The 22537-nt window shown below is 34.2% G+C and overlaps 1 protein-coding gene across 11 annotated transcripts in view; it reads left to right on the plus strand.

The window, feature by feature from the left end:
* The window catches only part of MYO6 (myosin VI), a 138400-nt gene that overhangs the window by 62896 nt on the left and 52967 nt on the right, over window positions 1–22537 (plus strand). For all 11 annotated transcript variants that reach the window (XM_057303875.1, XM_044387105.3, XM_044387107.3 and 8 more), the window contains 8 exons: window positions 950–1023; window positions 4114–4243; window positions 5968–6073; window positions 9108–9163; window positions 13740–13837; window positions 14327–14491; window positions 18378–18458; window positions 21756–21936. In XM_057303875.1, coding sequence (XP_057159858.1) covers window positions 950–1023; window positions 4114–4243; window positions 5968–6073; window positions 9108–9163; window positions 13740–13837; window positions 14327–14491; window positions 18378–18458; window positions 21756–21936 — 891 coding nt within the window. The remainder of the gene's footprint in view (window positions 1–949; window positions 1024–4113; window positions 4244–5967; window positions 6074–9107; window positions 9164–13739; window positions 13838–14326; window positions 14492–18377; window positions 18459–21755; window positions 21937–22537) is intronic.

Here is a 22537-nt window from a genome sequence, read left to right on the forward strand (position 1 = left end):
AATATCAGACTTGAGTATGGATTTTGGTAGTTAGTGGAGACGCACTGATGCAGTTTTTTGAAGAGGAGAGAGGTTTAATGAGTGTTCTAATTTAGTTAGATTTATGTGCTGAGTCGTCTGGATGGATTAGAGAAGAGAGAGAGTGCTAATAATAGAAACAAAGTGGTTGGGGAAAAAGAGTGGTTTTTGTCTACTGCAGCATGTGGTAGAAATGGAGAAACGAAACCCAAGGGAGTGGAGGGCTGGGAGGGTATGTATTAGGCTGGGAGAATAGAATAAGTCAGAGTATATTATATTATGATAATATTATGTATAAAATAATGCACATTAACATATATATATATGCATATATAGTATTATACTCTGATGTATTAGTAGAGCAGATCTCAGAAAAACAAGATTTCTACCCTGATTGTGTTGTTAATTAGCTGCATGTCCTGGGTTAACACATGTAATTTTCCCAGGACTCTTATTTCATATCAGTTGTAAGGCACTGACTGAATGATCTGATAGTCCCTTCTCATTCTAAAGTTTTATCTTTTGTGTTTTTTCTGTAAAATTCTGAACATCTGATTTGATTAGTATAATCACTTTGTTGTGTTCAAAGTGTATTAAAATCCATGCTCTCTGAAGTAGTACTTCCCACTTGAATTGTACTCAGCTTCTTAGCCAACTTTCATTAATGTGTACTCACCTGGTACTCACTAGATGTACTCACCTGTTTGGAAATTCATTGTGTAAAAATATTACTGTAATACATATGTAACCTGGATATATTTTAAATTGGCCTCTGGGGTTTTACATGTCCCAGCGTTTTAAAAAGATGGAGTTAAATTTAACCTAGCAGGTGGACTTTAGCTTGGGTCCAAGTGATTCAGGTTAAGATAGTATTGTTTTATTTTACTTTTCTTCTTCAAATATTTAGTGATTTACAAATTTTACGTTTCAGGTTCACTAATGTATTTAAATGAAGCCACTCTTCTTCATAATATCAAAGTTCGATACAGTAAAGACAGAATTTATGTAAGTATTTTACGTACGATTTAGGTTTTTGTGGGGATAATTGTTTTACATGCTGCTGTTTGATTTTGTCAAACTTGAAATTTTCTAACAGGAAATCTTATTTGATCTGAGCCTGTTGACTAGAGTGTGACCTCCATAAGGATAAGGATTTTTTTCTAGTTTACTGCTTTACTTCCAGGGCTTAGAACATGCATGGTACATAGTAGGCGCTTAATGAATATTTGTGGAATGAAATAATGAATTCGGAGCATCATCTAATATCTTTCTGACTTAAAGATGTCCAATTTGGTTGTTTGAAAAAAAACACTATTTGGGATTTTGATTTCTTATTTTTGGCATGTGTCTATAGATAGGTTTAGTTAATTCACTTTCCACATTGTTCTGCAAAAAGTTAAGGTAACTTATAAAGATAAGGAATATATATTGAAATAAAAACTTTGATGACAAAGAAATGTAAATTAAAATAGAAAGCAGTCCCTGAGGAAATCTCAAGAACACCAAAACACTGATCATAGAGCCAAAATAGTTGCAATATTTCATTAAACCCTGGGTAACTTACCTTAGAAAAACCAGAATATTAAAAAATGAAAGAAAGTGCTTTTAATGTTAGTTAAGGTTTATACCACATTGTTCAGATGGATACTTAACTAGGATGTTATAATTATTCATTGGGCATGTATGAGGTTTTATTTTAATATGACCTAGTTGTAGATTCCTTTGTTGGCTGGAGATAAATTACCCCACTGTAGTTTTCCTGTTATAAAGATGGGACTCCATTATTTTCGAAAGAAAAAAACACATGGCTTCTTTGACTCTTCCCAGATCAAATGGCAGTCTTAATCTTTTATATCACTATCAATTTGCCTAATTATACTCACTTAGTTCTGACTAAATTACCTTTAGTCTTTGCCATCTGTCTAAATAGTGACAGCTGGGAAACAGAACTAGTCTTGTCTTTTTCAGGAGCGTTTACTTGCCATCTTTCAATTGTGTACAATATTAGTCTTCACTTTCTTCTTTGATTGTTTTCAAAATCAACTAAACGGAGAATATATTTAGGTTGATATGGCTATTTTTGCTTAGAAATATATTTAGAAGCAAAACTCACTCAATCAGCATACTAATATTGAGAATCTGCTGTATGCTAAATGCTGTTTTAGTTACCAAAATAATACAAATTTTTTAAATTTGTTAAAACAATTGAACTGGTAATAAGTCATTAAAAGATGATTTGTATCTAACCAGGAAACATCATCCTTCAAGTAAAAATAGTCACTATTTTTTCTGTACATGTCTTATATTACTTGGTGGTAGAGCAATAATATTTATTTTAGCAAATTTTAATTGTTTTAATATTTGTTTCTAGAAATTTGGAAAGTTTTTATTACTTTTACAAGGAATGATTATACTTTTTAAGAATTGAGATACTTTATTTTTATTTGGGATATTTATACAAAAGCTTGACACTCATGGGATTTTTATTGGTTTTTTACGAAGTTTCCTGTGTTGCAGTGGTATTGCACATTGCTGACTGTGACCATTAATAACTGAAGATTTATACGCTTATTAGTTATACTTTCAAGAAAATTAGTTGTCATCTTTTTCACATTTAGTCGACTTACAAGTCTTTTCTAAATTGTGTGATTGATAAAAAAAAATTATCCATTTGTGAAATTTAAGTTTTTGTTTGTCATATATAATGTCTTCATTACTCTAGAGTATTTTAGGGTTATTCCTAGCTTTTTTGATCTTTCTTTTCTTAAGATATGTATTGCGGTTGGGCAGATGACCTCTGTTAGATAGTGGTTGTTTGGCATTATCAACTTCTGTTTGGAAAACCAGAATTTTCAAGTTGTCTGAGGCCATGATTAGTATGTTTTTTCCTAGCCAATTATGTCTTTTAGTTATAAAACTGTTAAAAATCAGCAATACGTAAGTATAGTTATTATTACTATAACATATGGAAGAAATGGAAGCAGTTTGGAATAAGAGTTTAAATTTGATTTTTTTCTATTTCTCACCAGCCAGAATTATCACAATTCTTCCTTAGATTTGAGTAGAATAATAGCTAACTCACATTTAACATTTTCATTGGTTACTAAAGTCTCTTACTTTTGTTTCCCATGGAAAGATTATTACCTGGAATTTAAAATTTTTTTACTCCACTGCAGTAAACATCTTTGAGAGCCTTCATTGAATTTTAGATTAGTAGTCTGAGAGTTCAGGGTTTCTGCATCATTTCCCTTCTACAACTAGAAGCAGAAAAGAGAAAAATATGGTCCTGCCTGCCCTAGTCTGGCCAGTAAACCACAACTAATTGCTAAACCACAACTCTCTTTCTACCCACAAGGAATTTTATAAATCCTATTGGTGCATTTTTCTGGTCTTTTAGAGCCACAGTTAAATTCCAAATTTAAAAGCAAACTTAACTTGCTCATTAAACATTTGGCCTCTCAGTATTTTAGGCGCAATGGTTAACATATGTTGTTTTGCAAAAATCTGGGACCAAGTGGTCACCAGAGCACTAAATTAATCCTTGGCTTTCGGTGATGGAAATTGGCCTAGAGGATCCCATGAGCTCTTTAAGCTCTTCAGTAGCAGGGTAGAAAGGTAGTCCAGGTGAGGAGTATAAATGACCAAGATTCGAGCTGTAGGAATACAAGTAGGAGAGTAGATTTCTTAAGTAGAGTCAACGAAGAAGGCTGATTGAAATAGAGGCTCAGAGACTCAGCCTCTGTCTCAGTGTCTGTGGTGGCTTGGTGGTGATGCCGTGAACTTAGGGACAAGAGGGAGCATATGGGAGAAGAGTGTTTCCTTTGAGGCAAAGAGTAGTCAAGAGAGATAATCTTAATTTTGGATCTGCTGAGTTTGAGAATGCATATAGGATGAGAAGATGGAAATATTAGAATTAGAGAACTGTGGGTCCTGTAGAGTATGTATTTAGGGCTTGAAATGCAGATTTGGAAGTCCTAATTTATATAGAGAATAAAAGGTGTCTGCTTGCTGTGTTTTCTTTCTCCTATGAGCCTTGCTTAGTTTTAAATGAAAATAGTAATTGGAAAATTTTATGTTTATGCTTTTTCTGTTTAGACATATGTCGCCAACATTCTGATTGCAGTGAACCCATACTTTGACATACCTAAAATATATTCTTCAGAAACAATAAAGTCATATCAAGGAAAATCTCTTGGGACAATGCCACCTCATGTGTTTGCAATTGGTAAGTAATTTAATTTTTTCCTTATATTGTACAAATTTAATGTTTTTCTTTTGGATTAATAAAAGATACCATGAGTTGAATATGTATTTTGGTGGGCCTTTATGCGTTTTGAATGTATCACCATTATTTAGGAGCACGTGTCTTACACAGGATGGGCAAGACTACTTTTGCAGCAACTCATGGGGTAGCTGTACATCATTATTTGTGTTAAATGTGTCTGTGTCCCCTTAAATATGTCCACCCAGTTGAAAGTAGGATGTAATAAAAGCTGACCTAATAGTTCTTTTTGACTCTTGAAATGATCAGCTCCATCTTAAAAGTGTCTTCACAGCTTTGAGGCCCAGGCCTTCCATTGTTACCCAGGTCGCCACTTGTGAGTGTGTTACTAAGGCTAGGTATAAGCTGTAAGAGCAGACGTCTTCCCTACATTATCTTGCATGAGGGGTTTATAAGTGTTAAGAATTAGAAATGATATATGCTTCATATCTCTAGGAAATCTGTGTGGGAAGACAGCAGTTTTTGCCTTTCTCAGGTTTTCTCTCATCTTCAGCTCTGAGGAATGCAGAGATGGGTTTTTTTGACACACACACCCCTACCATAGCTGGTGACTGCAAGTACAGAGATCCAGACATAACCAGCATTTAAATGATGACATGTTGGTAGTAGTTCTTAGTGCAGTCTGTTTCTCTTTGGGCTTTCTTTTCATGCCTATGTTTTGACCAAACCAGGCTTCGCTTCCCAATTTGGCTGACTTGTGTACGAGGCGGAGTGAATATGTCAGCCAAATCCAGTGCAACAGCAGATTGACTTTTGGTTCTGAGATGCTCTGATAGGCATTAGTATGTTTTGTATCAGCTAGCAGAGTGGTACAAAATCTTTAGAACCTCAATATGACCAGCTCATCACTGGAGAGAAATTATATGTTTAAAATGTAAATAAACTGTCTTATTTTTAGTTGTCTACTGCTAAAAAAAAATGTCTAGAATAATATCATTAAAGTGGGTGGAACAGATTGTTGATAAGTTTTCCCCTTGTCTTAGCCCCTAGTCAGAAGGATGGATATACTCTTGCATGTAGTTTGCATTCGGTCCAATAGAGTAAAAGCCATCTGTAAAGCCTTCTTCATTTGTATGGGTAGCACATGTCTGAAATGAGAAGTAGTTATCTTACAGAGCTAAATTGTTTAGGACCTAATTTTGAATTAGAATTGTTTTAATATGAGACTCCTTTAACAGAATTAAACTGTGCTCAACTTGTCTTTGTAATACTACTACACAGATTTTGCAATTATGACTTTTTTCTCCAGCAGAATTTTTGGTTGCCATATTTCTTAATTGGTAGCTGTTACTTCTTGCTTTTCCCTGGGGCCTTCATTAGTTATGTATATTGAGCACTTTTTTTTTTTTTTTTTTTTTGAATCTGCTCTGGAATTAGGAAGAACTGAGCCACAGCTCATAATATGAAGACATTCTAGTACAAACATAAGAGTTGTCTATTTGGATTTCATATTGCTTAGTTGTCAGGGTAATAAGATAGGACATTTAAAGTAAAAACTTTTAGAGATGTTTTGAACACTTTAGAATGACTTTATTTTAAAATGTTACTAACCGTAAATACACATTTATAATTTAAGAGCAAGTTTTCTTTGATAGTAAAACAACTGTATCATTTAGTAAATTGTATTTAGTACACTGCTCATCATTAATGTGCTGTTTTGACCCTAGCTGATAAGGCTTTTCGAGACATGAAGGTGCTCAAGATGAGTCAGTCTATCATTGTATCTGGAGAATCAGGAGCTGGCAAAACAGAAAATACAAAATTTGTTCTAAGGTGAGGACTTTTTTAGCTAACGTGGAATATTTTGAACAGTTTTATTTTATTTTTTAAATTTGTGGTGAAAAATATATAGCTTAATACCAGTTTAAACATCTCTCAGTGTACAGTTCAGTAGTGTTAAGTATATCCTCATTGTTTTTCATCCAATCTCCAAAACTACTTATCTCTAAAACTGAAACTCTGTGCCCGGTAAACAACTCCATTTCCCCCATCCCAGCCCCTGGCAACTATCCTTGTGCTTTCTGCTTCTGTGATTTTGACTACTCTAGATACCTCATAAAAGTGAATTATACAGTATTTGTCTTTCTGTGACTGGCTTATCCCACTTCACAAAATGTCCTCAAGTTTTATCCATGTCGTATCATGTGTCATGATTTCCTTTTGTTTTTTGCAATTTTTAAAAAAATTTATTTGAGACAGAGCAAGCACAAATGGGGAGGAGGGTCAGCGAGAGAGAGGGAGAAGCAGACTCTCCGCTGAGCAGGGAGCCCCATGTGGGGCTTGATCCCAGGACCCTGAGATCATGACCTGAGCCGAACGCAGATGCTTAACCGACTGAGCCAGCCAGGCGCCCCTCGATTTCCTTTGTAAGGCTGCATAGTATCCATTCTGTTTACTCATTCATTCATCGGTGGGCACTTCAGTTGCCTCCAAGTCTTGGCTATTGGGAATAGTGCTGCTGTGAACATGTTATGAACAAAGAGATACAGATATTTCTTTGATTGAACAGGTTGACTTTGTATACTTTTGCATACTTTATTTTATTGTATTTTAAAAAATATTTTATTTTTTAATTTATTATTATGATTTTTAGAGAGGGAGAGGGGGGAGGGGTGAAGGGAAAGGGAGAGGGAGAGATAGACTCTTGATCTCGCAACCCTGAGATAATGACCTGAGCCAAAATCAAGAGTCAGATGCTTAACCGACTGAGCCACCCAGGTGCTCTAAAGATTTTATTTTAAGTAATGTCTACACCCAACATGAGGCTCAGACCCCCAACCCTGAGATCAAGAGTTGCATGCTGTATCAACTCCTTGCATACTTTATGACATAGTTTGAAATGGTAGGCTCTATACCTTTTAAAAACAGACACCTTGTTTGGAAGCTAAGCTATAGATTGTTGAAAACTAGCTCTGGCATGTTCTTATGAGGATCCTAGAGGGGTCCCATGCTGGTTAGGCAAAGGGAAATCTAGGAATGTTCCTTCAAAATTCAACCTTTACACTCTGTTCTCAGTATTCCTGCTGTTTGTGTGGTTGAAACCATTTTTTGCCTTAAGCTTATGACAGTTGGCCTTCTTATTTCTATCTCCTCATAACCTTCCTCTCAGTATATCCCCTTTGTTGCCATCAAATTAAACTCTATGCTCTGTTTAGAATCATTGCATTTTAAATGTAGAAGGAACCGTAGCACTCATTAGTTTAGTTCCTTCAGTTTGCTTACTTAGGGATGTTAAATCTAGTGTTGAAGTTACTGCTAGGACCAATGCACTCTAAATTCTCACCAGTGTTATTCCCACTATATTACAGTCTCAGTCAATTGCTGGTGGGTCCCTTCTTGAAATTTTGCTCTTTTTTATGCAGATGTATGCTATTCAGTTATTTGTATGAACTTAATTTAGAAGTTTGTTATTGTGTATTATGTATATGCAATTCTGGTTAAATGAGTGCTTCCTGATACCCTGGGAATTCTAAGTGGTTTAATTTCTTAATCTTTCTCTTCTCTTCTGTATGTAAGAGCCATACGGTGAGTCTATGGTTTATAGACAGCTTTGAAAATGAACAAATAATTTAGAAACTGTAAACTTATAATATAAGCTTATGTTGTAAGTCAAAGATTACTTTTTGTTTTGAAATGTTCCAGGAAAATAGTTGTTCCATCATGTTTAATCTTTGGCTAAAACTACACGAAGAGTGGCAACTTCCTTGTTGTTCAGTGACAGATTACTGTATTTTCTCTAGCCATGCAGATTGAATTAATATGCTATCGCAGAAGACTTATGTCTCTTATGTAGATGGTGAATATTCCTGTGTGAAATGTGTGGCATCTTTAAAACCAAATAGTTGGTTAAAGTCAGAATATTTCCAAAAACAGTTTAAAAATAAGACTGATTTAGATGTTCAAGGTGATGCAAATAGAATTTTAAGTGTTTAAAAAGCTGTAATGGGGGGCGCCTGGGTGGCGCAGTCGTTAAGCGTCTGCCTTCAGCTCAGGGCGTGATCCTGGCATTATGGGATCGAGCCCCACATCAGGCTCCTCCGCTAGGACCCTGCTTCTTCCTTTCCCACTCCCCCTGCTTGTGTTCCCTCTCTCGCTGGCTGTCTCTGTCAAATAAATAAATAAAAAATCTTTACCAAAAAAAAAAAAAAAAAAAGCTGTAATGGGCACCGGGGTGGCTCAGTTGGTTAAGTGTCCAACTCTTGATTTTGGCTTGGGTTCTGATCTCAGGGTTGTGAGATCCAGCCCCAAGTTGGGCTCCGCACTGAACATGAAGCCTACTTAAGATTCTCTCTGCCTACAGTGGTGTCAGACTCCGTGCTCAGTGGGGAGTCTGCTTGAGGATTCTTTATCCCCCTCTCCTGCTGCCCCTACCTCCGCTTTGTTTTCTCTCTTTCTCTCTCTCTCTCAAATAAATAAATCTTAAAAGAAGAAAGGTATAACAGAATAGTTCCATTTAAATATAAATTTGTAAATTTTAAATGAATAGTTATAGTGATGATCCATGTTCAAATTTTACATATATTAAATAATATTAAAATTACAACTATGGGGGGCCTGGGTGGCTCAGTCGATTAAGGGTCTGCCTTCAGCTCAGGTCATGATCCTGGGGCCTGGGATTGAGCCCCTCATTGGGCTCCCTAGTCAGCGGGGAGTCTGCTTCTCTTTCTCTCTCTGTTCCTCCACCCTTTGGTGTGCTTTCTCTCTCTCTCTCAAATAAGTCAATAAAATCTTAAAAAAAATAAAGTTACAATGATAATGTGTGCAATATTGTTGTCATGTAAATTTTTTTATTCTATATTTTAAACAGATATCTGACTGAATCCTATGGAACAGGCCAAGATATTGATGATAGAATTGTTGAAGGTATTGTTAATTTTTAAAATTCTTATTTTTTATTGTTAGATATGTACTGAAGTGAACTTATGAGAATCCTCTAAGTGATCTGGAATGCGCTCCCAGAGATCCAAAAGGCTCTTTCATCTCCTACAAATCTTTGCTCAGATATCTTCTCCTTTATTTAATGTCTGTTGTTTTCCCTCTCACCCCATGTAAGTGCTAAGAAGGCAGGGATTTTTATAGATTCTAGTCTCCTAGAATAGTGTCTGATACATGAGATGAGATCCATAAATATCTTTCAGATGAATGAGATAAATACAGGAAGCTTTCTGGCCTCCTGTTTGTTTCATTGACATTGTTTTTTGCAAAGGAGAGAGGAAGAGGGTTATTTGGAATTAAAATGTTTTTTTGGGGGGACATTTTAATGAATTAGTACAGTTGGAAAGCAGGAGTCTGTATATTGATTTCCTTAAGTTCAATGCTTGCATACCCCTTAGAAAGTCTTCTTATACCCTGTTTGGAGACTGCTGGTCTAGTCAACCACCATGTTGAATCCACACCATCCTCCTGCATCATAGATTCCTCTCTGGTCCTCCCATTTATATTCTTGTTTCCCTGTAATTTGTTCTCTGTGTGGAAGTCGGGATGATCTCTTTTGCTTTCAGTCTTTTAATAGCTTCATGTTGCGTTCAAGATAAAGCTGCAAATCTGTAACACAAGGAAGTGAGCAAAAGCTCTGGGTGGGCTGGGGCAATGACTGCATATGTGGTTGCCCTGTAGGCAAGCCAGAGACAGGGGAAAGGGGAGAAGGTAAAACCTACCCATGGACTGCAAGCGTGAGAGCCAAAGCGGGACTGTGTCAAATCGTCAAATTGTCAAAATTGTCTCTGACTTCTCATCAGATGGGGGAGGAGGGTTCTAGTTCCTGAGGTTCCAGATCAGATTATCTCTCTTTCTTCTCATAATGATGATGAAATTAACATGTGTGAGATGTATTATGCATTGTGTGATTGCTGAATATCTGTTTGTAATTTAAATCCCCATAGATTGAGGTAGGTACTATTTTATCCCTACTTTACAGATTAAAAACTGAGGTAAAAAGACTTTAAGTGGCCTGCTGAAGAGCATGTGGCTCATCAGTTCTGGAAGTGGGATATAATAAATTCAGGCATCTTAACTATGTGCTATACTAAGAACATATTTTAACACTTTTACTATTTTAAAGAAAAATTTCGTTGAATAGAAATTTATTAAGGTCTTTCTGTGTTCATGCATTTTGGTAAATCATAACTAGCAAATGTTATCACATTTTTTCACAATTATGTGAAATATACATGTAGATGAACATAAACACTCTAATAAACATTTTTATAAAGTTTCCATCAATAAAGTTTTTCATGTTTCTTGATATAAATAATTTTACAGTTTTATTTACAGTTTGCACTGTAACACTGTATTGTAACACAGCCAGGTGTGAAGATCTCATAAGTAATGCTTTATTCACAGTAAAGTACCTCACTTTAATGAGGGAATCACCCTTTAAAATTGAATAAATAAATAAAAAAGAACAAATTATGGGTTAATTCAATAAAATATGAATTAGTATTCTGATTTGTTTACTTGAGGTGCAAAAGTCACTTGCAAATTGGATATAAACCTGGTTTCTTCTGTGAGAATATGGTGTATGTATATATAACATGCTGTAGTTGAGGAAAGTTGGAAAGTATTATTCCAAATGTTTCTGCAGCTCCTTCCTAGAGGATAGTAGATGTTAATCAGCAGAACATAGAAATCATTTGATGCTGTCTTTAATTGAAGATTGGTTGTTGGTTTTAGAATGACTGTATCAATAGCATTACCATAATTTTCTGATAGGCTGTTATCCTAAGTTTGGATATTTTACTTAATAAAATATTAAATATTTCAGCAAAAACTAGTAGATCAGCAGTAAAGGAGTTGGGGAGACCTATTAAGGGTCCCCCTTTTGCCAGTAACTAGTCATGTGGCTTTTCACAAGTCAGTTGACTTTGTTGGGCCTCAGTTTTCTTACCCATCAGAAAGGTTAGGTATATATGCAAATTTTTCTTTCAGTTTTAATATTTTCTTACTTCTTTTGGCAAGTGAAACAACTGGAGAGTTATCTTTGAAAGGGTTTGGATAATTGTTAAGCTTTCTACTGTGGATAGAATAAGAGAGATGGACTTTAAAAGATTTCATAAGAAAAATTCTAGTAATAAACATTGTGAAGCAATTTATGAGGTTGCAGATGGAGAATATGTAATACTGGCACTAGTCTGGCGTGTTTATAGTTGAGACTGGTGAGTGTAAGAACAGACTCTAATGGGGTGCCTAGGTGGCTTAGTTGGTTGTGATTGACTCTTGATCTCCACTCAGGTCTGATCTCAGGGTTGTAAGTTCAGGTTCTGCATTGGGCTCCACACTGGGTGTGTGGAGTCTACTTAAAAACAACACAACACAAAACAAAACAATAGATTCTGATAAACCTTTTTTAGTCATGTGGTGTGTGTATGTGATTGTAAGATAAAAACAATTAAAATTTTACATTTGGTTCATTGGGAGTTTATTTTTACTTTCATTTAAAAAATATTAAGATTTTGTTTTAATTCCACTGTAAGTAACATATAGTGTTATATTAGTTTCAGGTGTACAATATAGTGATTGAGCAATTCTATACATCATTACTCAGTCATGATAAGTGTACTCTTTAATCTCCTTCACCTATTTTACCCATCCCCCTATCCACTCCTCTCTGATATGGTTTATTTTAAATGAGTACCCTCAGAGTTGTTCTTTTTTTCCCCAACAAGAACATTTTTTTATTGAAGCATACATCAGAATACGTGGTTTTAAAAGATATATATAAAACATGCCATCCAAGAAAAATAGAATACACATTTTCTTCAAGTACACACAGAAGAATCCCCGACTAAATCACATAGAAAGGGACATGGCAATTATTAGAAATTTAGGAAGACTGAAATCATACCAAGTATATTCTCCAACCACAATGGTACAAGACTAGAGATAAAACAAAGCCAGAAAATCTACAGTATAAATATTACATATTTAATATGTAAATATTAAACAACACACTACTGTACAAGCAATGGACCAAACAAGAAATCAAATGGTAAATCAAAATATGTCTCAAAGCAAAAGAAAAAGAAAATACAATATTCCAAAATCTATGGGATGCAGTAAAAGCAGATGTTAGAGTGAAATTTATGCTATAAATTCTTGTATTAAGAAAAAAAGTTCAAATAACTTAACATTATACCACAAGGACCTAGAAAAAGAAGAAACTTAGCTGAAATGCTGAAATGTAGTAGAGGAAGGAGACAACAAAGAAGAATCAGAAATAAATAGAGACAATAAGCAGTATCATAACATTGAAAGTAATGACCAGTTAAAAAAAAAAAAGTTGGCAGTGCTTTAACTACATTAAGAAAAAAAGGAGTAGGCTTGAAAACCAAAATGAGAAATGGAAGAGAAAACAGTATGACAGATAACCACAGAAATACATAGTGTGATAACAGATTACTGTAAACAGTTATATACTAACAAATCAGATAACTTAGGAAAAAAACAGGGTAATTCTTAAAAATACAGAAGTTACCACAATTGAATCATGAATCTTGAATCCAAGATCTAGGAAATCTTCTTAGACCAATAATAAGAATGGAAATTGAATTAGGAATCAAAAATCTCCCAGCACAGAAAAGCCCAAGACCACATTGTCTTCACTGGTGAATTCTACCAAAACATTAAAAAAATAATTAATGACAGTCTTTATTAAAGTGTTAAAAATAATGGAATAGAGGGAACATACTCAGAATCATTCCATGAGGCCAGTACCACCCTGTCACCACAGTAGGATAAAAACAATACAAGAACAAAAAAGTCTAGTTTGTCCGATATAAGCATTGCTACTCTGACTTTCTTTTGATGTCCGTTTGTGTGATAAATGTTTCTCCACCCCTTCACTTTCAATCTGCAGGTGTCTTTAGTTATAAAATGAGTCTCTTGTAGGCTGGGACTTTAAAAACTGTTGTTCTGAGGATCTTTTTTAGTAATTCTGTAAACTTACATGATTTTGTTGGGTGTACATGGAAAAATATTAAATCTGGAGGATTTATTAATATATAAAATATTTTAGGAAAGTAAGTCAACTAATAACTTCTTGTATTTTGTTCACTAGGGGTTTGCTGTTCTCTATATTATAATCACTATTCCTTTAAGGCTGATGTACTTGTGAAACCTTTACAATTTATAGGGAATAATTTTTAAAGTTGAGTTCTAAATTTTGTAACCTAATGACTTTAAAATTTCGTCTTTCCTATACCATTTACATTTTCTTTTTACATAATTTGAGTAATTTTCCCATCTTTTGTACTTTACTAGGGCTTGAATATAGTGGTAGTCAATATTTATTTGAGGGATTTGACATTATATGTGAATTCCTTCATGGTAATATTTTTGAAAACGTTTTTCTATATTAATAAGGAAACATACTATGCATATTGTTTTGTAATTTCCCTTCATGCTATTTTTTGATGGAATATTTTTATTTCTTTTTCAATAGCTAACCCACTGTTAGAAGCTTTTGGAAATGCAAAGACTGTTCGCAACAATAATAGCAGTAGATTTGGAAAATTTGTAGAAATACATTTCAATGAAAAGGTGAGAGTGAGTTTGGGATGATATGTTTGGGAAGTGTTTGTGAAAAACATAAGGGTCTTGGGGCGCCCTGGATTGCTTGGTCAAGTGTCCAACTCTTGATCTCAGTTCAGGTCTGGATCTCAGGGTTGTGAATTCAACGCCCACATTGGGCTCCATTGCTGGGCATGGAGCCTACTTTAAAAAAAAAGAGAAAGAAAAAAACACAAGGGTCTTGATAGAATTGGTGCTGTACTTGAACTCATGGTAAATCCATTTGAGTTTCTCTCTGTTACTGTAGCTAATTGGGAGAATATATATATTCAGAATAACCCTCATAAATATTGTAAGCTTACATTTATTTAGTTATCTTCTTTTTTTTCCTTTACTCTATAACTATTATAACTTCTTTGATATAGACAAATGTTTATTAGAAAAATAATTCAACATTGGTAGGTTGTACTTTCAGACCTTAAATGCAAAAATTTATTTTTCTCTCTGTTTTTTTTTCAGAGTTCAGTTGTTGGAGGATTTGTTTCACATTATCTTCTGGAGAAATCTAGAATCTGTGTTCAAGGCAAAGAAGAAAGGAATTATCATATCTTTTATAGGTTGTGTGCTGGTGCTTCTGAAGATATTAGGGAAAAACTTCATTTGAGCTCCCCAGATAATTTTCGGGTAGGTTGGATGAAAAGAAATTACATACAGACTTTGCAAATTGAATTGCCTTCAATTCTAAAACTTATTTTAGTGGATTCTGATGTCTAGTTGTATATAACTAATATTAAATCCAGTATAACATGATAGAACGTAGGTCTCTATTGAGATTTACTGCTGAATTTATAATACAACACTGTATGAGGAGATATGTAATCAGAATTTAAACTCAGTAAGAAATTTATAGTAGTTCTGTAATGCTAGCTTTAAAGTTATCTTTGACTTATTTGTTAAAAAAAAAGATTTCACCACTGAATTAATGAAGAACCCATGATTGTCTTCCTTAATTCAATAGTAAATATTTATTGCTTGCCCTTTTGGTCCTAGGCATTGTGCCTAGATGAAAAAGATGAGCAGTTCCTGCACATGAGCAACTTAGAATCTGGTGGGACACACATACACACACACACAGAAATGCACAAACACACACAGCCTGACTGATAGGTTGAAAGTTTAAGGAAGGGATATGCGTCAGATGCTGGGGATTTTGTAAAAACTTCAAGGAACAATTGATGTTTGATCAAAATCCTGAAGGATTTTCAAGTGTTATCTAGAGAAGGAAAGATGCAAAGAATATTCCTAGTAGATGCAAAAAGATGAACAAAGAAAGGCAAGAAACAGCTTAAAGAATAAGGCAGGAAATGGTCAGAGTCGAGGCTAGAAAGTTTGGTCTTCTGTAGTTAGTAAGGAGCTATTGAAGGGATTTAAGTAGAAAGTTGAATAGGTCTGTGCTTACCTCCGGCTTTAAAATGGAAGGTGTCTTGAAGGGGGTAGGGTAGGGCTGGATAGAAAGTGCAACTATGGGTAGATGGGTTGGAAACCTATGGCTATCATTGAAGTAAGTTACTTAGTGCCTGAATTTGGTTACAGAGGATGGAATGTCCACAATATTAGGAGGTAAAATTGATACGACTTGGAGACTGAGTATGGAAGGAAGAAGGAGAAGTCTGGAATAATTTTTCAAATTTGTGTAGGGTAACTGGGTGGATGTAAATACCACACGAGGGCCACATGGAAGATTTGTGGCATATAGATTGAGTTTAGTTTTGGAACTTGTGGATCATTTTAGGGGAGAGAATTAGAAGATGGTTGGGTATACTAATCTGAAGATTATTGTTGGTGCTGTAGTGGTAGGTTTGGGAGATGTCAGTACTCTGGTGGTAGTTAAAACTCTGACAGTAAGTAGATAAGATTGTCCTGAGAGATTGTATAATGTAGAAAAAAGCATGTGCCAGGATCCAGACTCTGGAGTTGAAGAATATGAGTTGTGAAGAGTTGCCCAAGAAAGAAAGCACAAGTGGAGATGTGTGATAAGTACAACAAAATCAGGAGTGCCAAGAATCACAAGCCAATAGAGTTTCAAGAAGTGGTCAGACTGGGGATGGTGCATGATTTATAAATTCACATCTAGGAAACAGTGTCCCTGTGAGGAATATGTAGGAATTATGGGAATGGGTAAAGGAATGCAATTTGAATAAAGTTCTCCAGGTGATTCTGATAATCCTCTTAAGGGGCAGGAGTCCTCCGCATGAGAACTGAGACACATATTATATTTAATTATTGTTCTGTGTGTGTGTGTGTGTGTGTGTTTGCAAGTTAGCTTTTATTACTTCAATCAGTTTCTTTTAATATGTATTTGGAAAATTTAAAACTGCTGTTTTAAAATGCTTTATAACTGCATCTGTTTATACACTTCTGCAATGTCCCACCTTCTGTAGAACTCAGCTAATTAATTGGAATTTGAAGTTAGTTGCCCACATTATCTTCATGAAAGTAGAAGAGATATTTCTGTACGATGATTTTTAGAAAAGTTGTGTAAGTTACCATGAATCATATGAAATTTAATAATTATCATGTGACTGGCTCTGAGTTAATGATAAAGTAATGTGACTATTCTTGTCTTAATTTAGTATTTCTGTTTGGAGGCTTGGGAGCATATTTTTTGTGTGTCTCAGAATGTATAGCCTTTCCTGGCGCAGTGGCAGCCATCCTAGGAAGGTAGTTACTGAAATTCTTTATTAGGTCAGAGAGTTTCCTGCCTCTGTACTATGAACTGGGAGCCATGATTTCTTTTACCAGAGTTGTCGTAGTGGTTAGGAGGAGACTAGAGGAACGTTATTATCTTTCACCCAAATACATCTGCTGTCTTGGTTATTCCTCTCATGCGTACATATGCATACCTTTATATCCCTTCCCCCAAATGATTCTGCCTTCAAGTGACTTAAAGTGTGTTGATAATTTCATCAGGTTTTTCTGTAGTTTAGTTTAGGCCTCCAGTTATAACTCATAGGTAAGGTCATAAAGACAAAGAATTCCAGAGTAGTGTTGAGAACTTCCAGAGTTTTTTTTGTCACTACTCTGTCCAAAATGGTATGTAAAGAGTTGTAGGGACACATCTATTTGAAAACATTTGTATTAATTACTCGTGTACTTTAGAAAATAAAAGGTTTAGAAGATTGCATTATTAAAATACCCAAGTATTTTAGCATATATTTTATGAGCATTTATTATAGTCATGCAAATAACCTTGAATAGAAATAAAGCTTGGATAGAATGAGAATGGATAACAAGAATAGTTATAGTTTTCTAGTTACAGGGAGGTTGGAAAAAACAAGTATTAGGCTTTAATACTACGTTAAGCTATCCAAAAGCCAAGTATTTGGGGAGATAAAACCCTTGCTAGCAAGGAAAACATTTGTTTTGGCTCTTCATGATTAAGCTACCATTATCTTACTAAATAAAATAGCTCCTTTTTGAAATGGTCGATTGAAATCGCTTACCAGTATAATTCCCCCTCTCTTCTGTTTTTTTTTGTTTTTCCTAAAGATTCTAAGGTAGAAAGAACAACTCATTGTATATCATTTTCTGGTTTTATCTGTATTTTAATATTTCATTGTAATGGAGGTACACAGATAAATGTATTGATCATCTAAAATATTAATTTAGTCCCAAATCATTGAAATGTAGTATACATTTTTTCATAGCATTTATATGATGTGTGGTATATTTTATCTTGGAGTTCATGACATGGTACAGTGAGATCATAGTGACCTGATTTAAGAGAAGCTGAGATGTTTAAAAACATTTTCCATCTTGTTTCCTGTGTATTTCCTTCCTGACTACCCCACTCCCCCGCCTTAAATGTGGGTAATAGATTCTCTTTGGGACTAATAAATTATTTTCTTCTCAACTGCTTCCCTTGTTCTATGTTTTGAAAGTGCTTAGTCTTTAAAAGGCTTCTGGGCAGCAAAGTAAATCATTGAGATGAAAGCTGAAATTGTTATTTGGATACCTATGAAGGTTCATAAAGCAAGTATTGTAATTTATGTATGGTCAGTGTTAACTGTCAGTAAATATGAAAGGCACGTTTTGAAGAACTGATTATAAAAGTCAGAAATTAAGAAACTTAGGGATGTTTTTCTATTACTCAGCATTAAAAATATTACTTGAAATATTAAACCACAATGTGTAGGTCCTTACTGGAGACTACGTTTTTCATTTTATCTGTAGTACTTATTTTATGGACTAAATTTTTAAGGAGATATTTGACATTGAGATTTAAAATTGCTGCCCTTTAAAAATAGGAATGCTTTATGGTATTGATTTTAATGTTAATCATTTAATTTAATCTGCTTTCAGAAATCAGGATTTTCAACATCCTTGGTTTGATTAGTAGGAGTAAAATGTGTATAATATATAGACATTATCAGTTGTAATTGAGAAATTAAATGATATTCAGGTTGTATTTAAAAATTCTTTTTGGTTACCACTGTTTGATAAATTATGTTTTCTTCTGTATTATTTTCATGTGGATCATATTTATTATATTTATATTTCTTTTTCCTAGTATTTAAATCGAGGCTGCACTAGATACTTTGCTAACAAAGAAACTGACAAACAGATTTTACAGAACCGAAAAAGTCCCGAGGTATAGTAGACTATTTTTTTAAATTACAATCTTTAATACAAAAAAATCATACTGAAAGATATATTTTTTTATTTTGGAGCCCAAGTAATATTTCTTTCTTTTAGGCTTATACTTTAAAAACAAAGTGCTTGTCCAAGTCTCTCTCACAGTATAGTACTTTTTGCCTCTGTTGGTATCTACAGTAGCTACAAGTTTTGGTTCTTCTTGGTTCGGCCTCCACGCGCTGCTCTCCTGTTTTTTTCCCCCCACATGAGGGTATTAAAATTTCCTAAGAATTATCCTCTGCTAACATTTTTTTTTTTTTTTTTTAAAGATTTTATTTATTTATTTGACAGAGATAGAGACAGCCAGTGAGAGAGGGAACACAAGCAGGGGGAGTGGGAGAGGAAGAAGCAGGCTCATAGCAGAGGAGCCTGATGTGGGGCTCGATCCTATAACGCCGGGATCACGCCCTGAGCCGAAGGCAGACGCCTAACCGCTGTGCCACCCAGGCACCCCTCTGCTAACATTTTTTAACTTACTTTCACATTGCCCACTTGGGATTAAGTATAAAATATGTCCAAAATTTATTTTCTACTTTAAGGCTGAAGTGCTTTGAAGTAGATATTAAACAGGGTAAGCATTCTTGTGAACTAATGCATATTTTGTATTGTTGTTTTCTCTTTAAAACATTATATTTCTGTAATATACTATGGGAAGTTTTATATATAGGTTTTACTAAATTATTATATTTCTAAGGGTAATTAGATATAATTATACTATTATTATTTTTAAAACATTAAACCCTTAATCTAAAAATCTATAACTCTTATAAATTTTAATATGTAATGTTCAAGTAATAAGTGGTATTAAGTTCTAAAGGTTAAATTATGAAATACTGAGTCAGGATTAATTATAGGGACTAGTTCATTTTGTCTTTATTTTATTTAACGTTTTATATTAAGTGTTTAATTGTACAGTTTTTATTATACTCAGTTTTAAATGTGAATCAGATGCTTTTGACTCCTTTCGAAATGAGTGAGATGAATTATATCTCTAATAGGTTCCTAGAAAAGAACAGAAAACAAATAAAAATTCCCATTATTTTGAATTCTAAGCAGATGAGTAGTTAATTTTTGTTTAAGTTGATATTTATCATTTAACTTTTATTTATTTTTTAAAGATTTTATTTATTTGAGAGAGAGAGAGAGCACAGAGTGGAGGGAAGGCTAGAGAGGGAGAGAGAGAAAATCTCAAGCTGACTCCACACTGAGTGTGCAGCCTGCTGTGGGCTCGATCTCAAAACCCTGAGATCGTGAGCTGAGCTGAAATCGAGAGTCAGATATTCAACCAGCTGAGCTACCCAGGTGCCCAGTGTTTATCATTTTAGACATAAATGTCCAAATTATAAATCGTAAACTTTAGTTTATGTGATATTCATGGTTGGAACTTTAAGAAGTCACTTTAATATTTGTTATGCTGGGGCGCCTGGGTGGCATAGCGGTTAAGCGTCTGCCTTCGGCTCAGGGCGTGATCCCAGCGTTATGGGATCGAGCCCCACATCAGGCTCCTCCGCTAGGAGCCTGCTTCTTTCTCTCCCACTCCCCCTGCTTGTGTTCCCTCTCTTGCTGGCTCTCTCTATCTCTGTCAAATAAATAAATAAAATCTTAAAAAAAAAAATTTGTTATGCTATCTTCCTTTGTCATGATAACCTTTATTTTTTATGAGGTATCATCAAGATACAGAAATTTTATTCTTTCCACTAAAAAAATGGAAACATTACCTAGTGGGATAGCGCAGCTGTCCCCAAGGAAAAGATACATATCTAAATTTGATCTTTGACATGGAAAAAACTGAGTAAAGAGGGAAGAAAACTGGATTTTTACTCTCCACAAAGAGTAACATGTACTCTTTATATTCTGCTAAGAAGAAAATGTACTCTTTGCTATTCTAGAGTCAGCATACTTTGTGAAGTATTGTATTCATATTGTTGAGTGTATGTATAAAAACGTATAAGTGAATAATGGATTAATATGTTTAAATTACTTTTTATGTCTTTATCAGGAGGATGAGGTGATCATTTTGACTAATTAGAATCCTTTGCCTAATTCCATTTGAGTGTCTAAGCTGTGTGCAATTTTTAGGAGAATGCAGTATTTTTAGTCTACCATAATAGCAATGTATTTTTAACATTTGATTAGAAAGTTTTTAAATGAAGTAACCATTCAGTTGGAAGACTAAAAATTCTGCATGATCTGTGTTTTCTGTTAATTTTGGCTGCATGTGATCATTTCCTTTGCTTCTTTTAAGAATAAAATTAAATTTCTTTCTCTAGACATTTTCCAGAAATTTCACTCAAGCATAATTAAGCATTTTAAAGAATTTTGTGGAAGATAATCACAACTTTAGCTGGGAGGCATTTGGCAACTGGGAGGGAAAAAAAATCTCCTAGAGGTGTCTTTAATGGGCAGTTAATTCCGGTGCTGTGTTACTTAATGTTTAATTTTACCTATTCATTGTCAAGTTCTGGAAAATTCCTAGTTCAATCTTTCTCTGTCCAGTAACTTTTATTTTTCTACTTCTAAGGTTTCTGCAGGCCTAACTTTCTTATTCCTTTTTCTGAGTTTTCTAATAAGTTCTATGAATATTTTAGATGTAAATTCTTTTAGGAGAGAAAACAAATTTTCTCTTTATTTTTTCTGAAATGTGAGTCATTGCATAAATTCTAAGTAAGCACAGTGCTTACTAATACACTTCACCTCATATATATGCTTATACAGGAATATCTGAAAAATGATTCTCTGGCCATAAAAATTGTTATTAGTCTGTCCACTGTTTATTATTACTGAATATCGGCGCAGTTGATGGCAGTTAACCCAAAGGAGTATAATGCTAAATGTTAGATTTTAATTTTTATTATAATTTTTTACCTTAGTTCTTTTTGACCTGTGAATTCACGTTGATTCCTTTCAACCACTGATATTCCCTTCTTTTTCACTCAGTTTAGATTTTTATCTGACATACCTTAGCATTATAATGCATTAGAATTAAAATTGTAATTTAATTGGAAAACATCTCATTCCATTTTCGACTGATTTTTATGGCGATAATTATAGAGTCACAGGTAGTTGAAAGAAGTAATGCAGAGAGATTCTGTGTACACTTTGCTCATTTAGTTTTTGAATCATTAGAAGAGTAAAGTTTTCCCATTGACATATTTTTGCATATCATGTAGCGCATTAGTAGACTTTGTGTAGTGGTTTTAATGTACTTAAATAATGATAAAGAACAATTAATTGAGGTCTTCTTGTTTTGTAGTATCTTAAGGCAGGTTCCTTGAAAGATCCTCTGTTAGATGACCATGGAGATTTTATTAGAATGTGCACAGCCATGAAAAAGATTGGTTTGGATGATGAAGAAAAGCTTGATCTGTTCCGGGTAGTAGCTGGTGTCCTGCACCTTGGAAATATTGATTTTGAGGAAGCCGGCAGCACTTCAGGTTTTTTTGTTTGTGGTTGTTTTGTTTTAAAGAGGAATAAAATTAGAAGTTCTGTCATTTCTTTGTCATACGTAAATTCAGTCTGTTTGTGTGCAGGTTTTTAATACCCTGAAATTTCTAGAATGTATTGTGTTACATGGTAAATCTTGGAAATGAAGGATTCTGCATAGTTAGTCATTATGAACTCTGTTTTGAACAAATCAGTGATACTTAATGGGGAATAAACTCATTTTATGAAGAATAAGTAACTGCCCCTTTCAGGGTCGTATTTAGTTAAAATTTTCAACTGATAATTATACTTTTGCAGTATGTGCACAGAATATTCTCTACCATCTATTAAGGTATTTTGACATTTTTCTGGTTCATTAATATAAACTTGGATCAGTTAATTAGGACAATTGAATATGTACAAGCCTGTATACTTTATTATTTGGAAAAGAAAATAGGTTATACTTTATACATATTGAAAAGAGCATTTAATGCCTGCATGATAGTAATTTTTCAATTTTAGTGTTTCAGTCTCTGCATAAACAGTAAGACTTTTTGTATAATCTTAAGTTTGATCCATGAATTACAGGGGTTGGAAAACTGTGGCCCATGG

This window comes from Ursus arctos, unplaced genomic scaffold, assembly GCF_023065955.2.
Source record: "Ursus arctos isolate Adak ecotype North America unplaced genomic scaffold, UrsArc2.0 scaffold_29, whole genome shotgun sequence".
NCBI classification, from domain to species: domain Eukaryota; kingdom Metazoa; phylum Chordata; class Mammalia; order Carnivora; family Ursidae; genus Ursus; species Ursus arctos.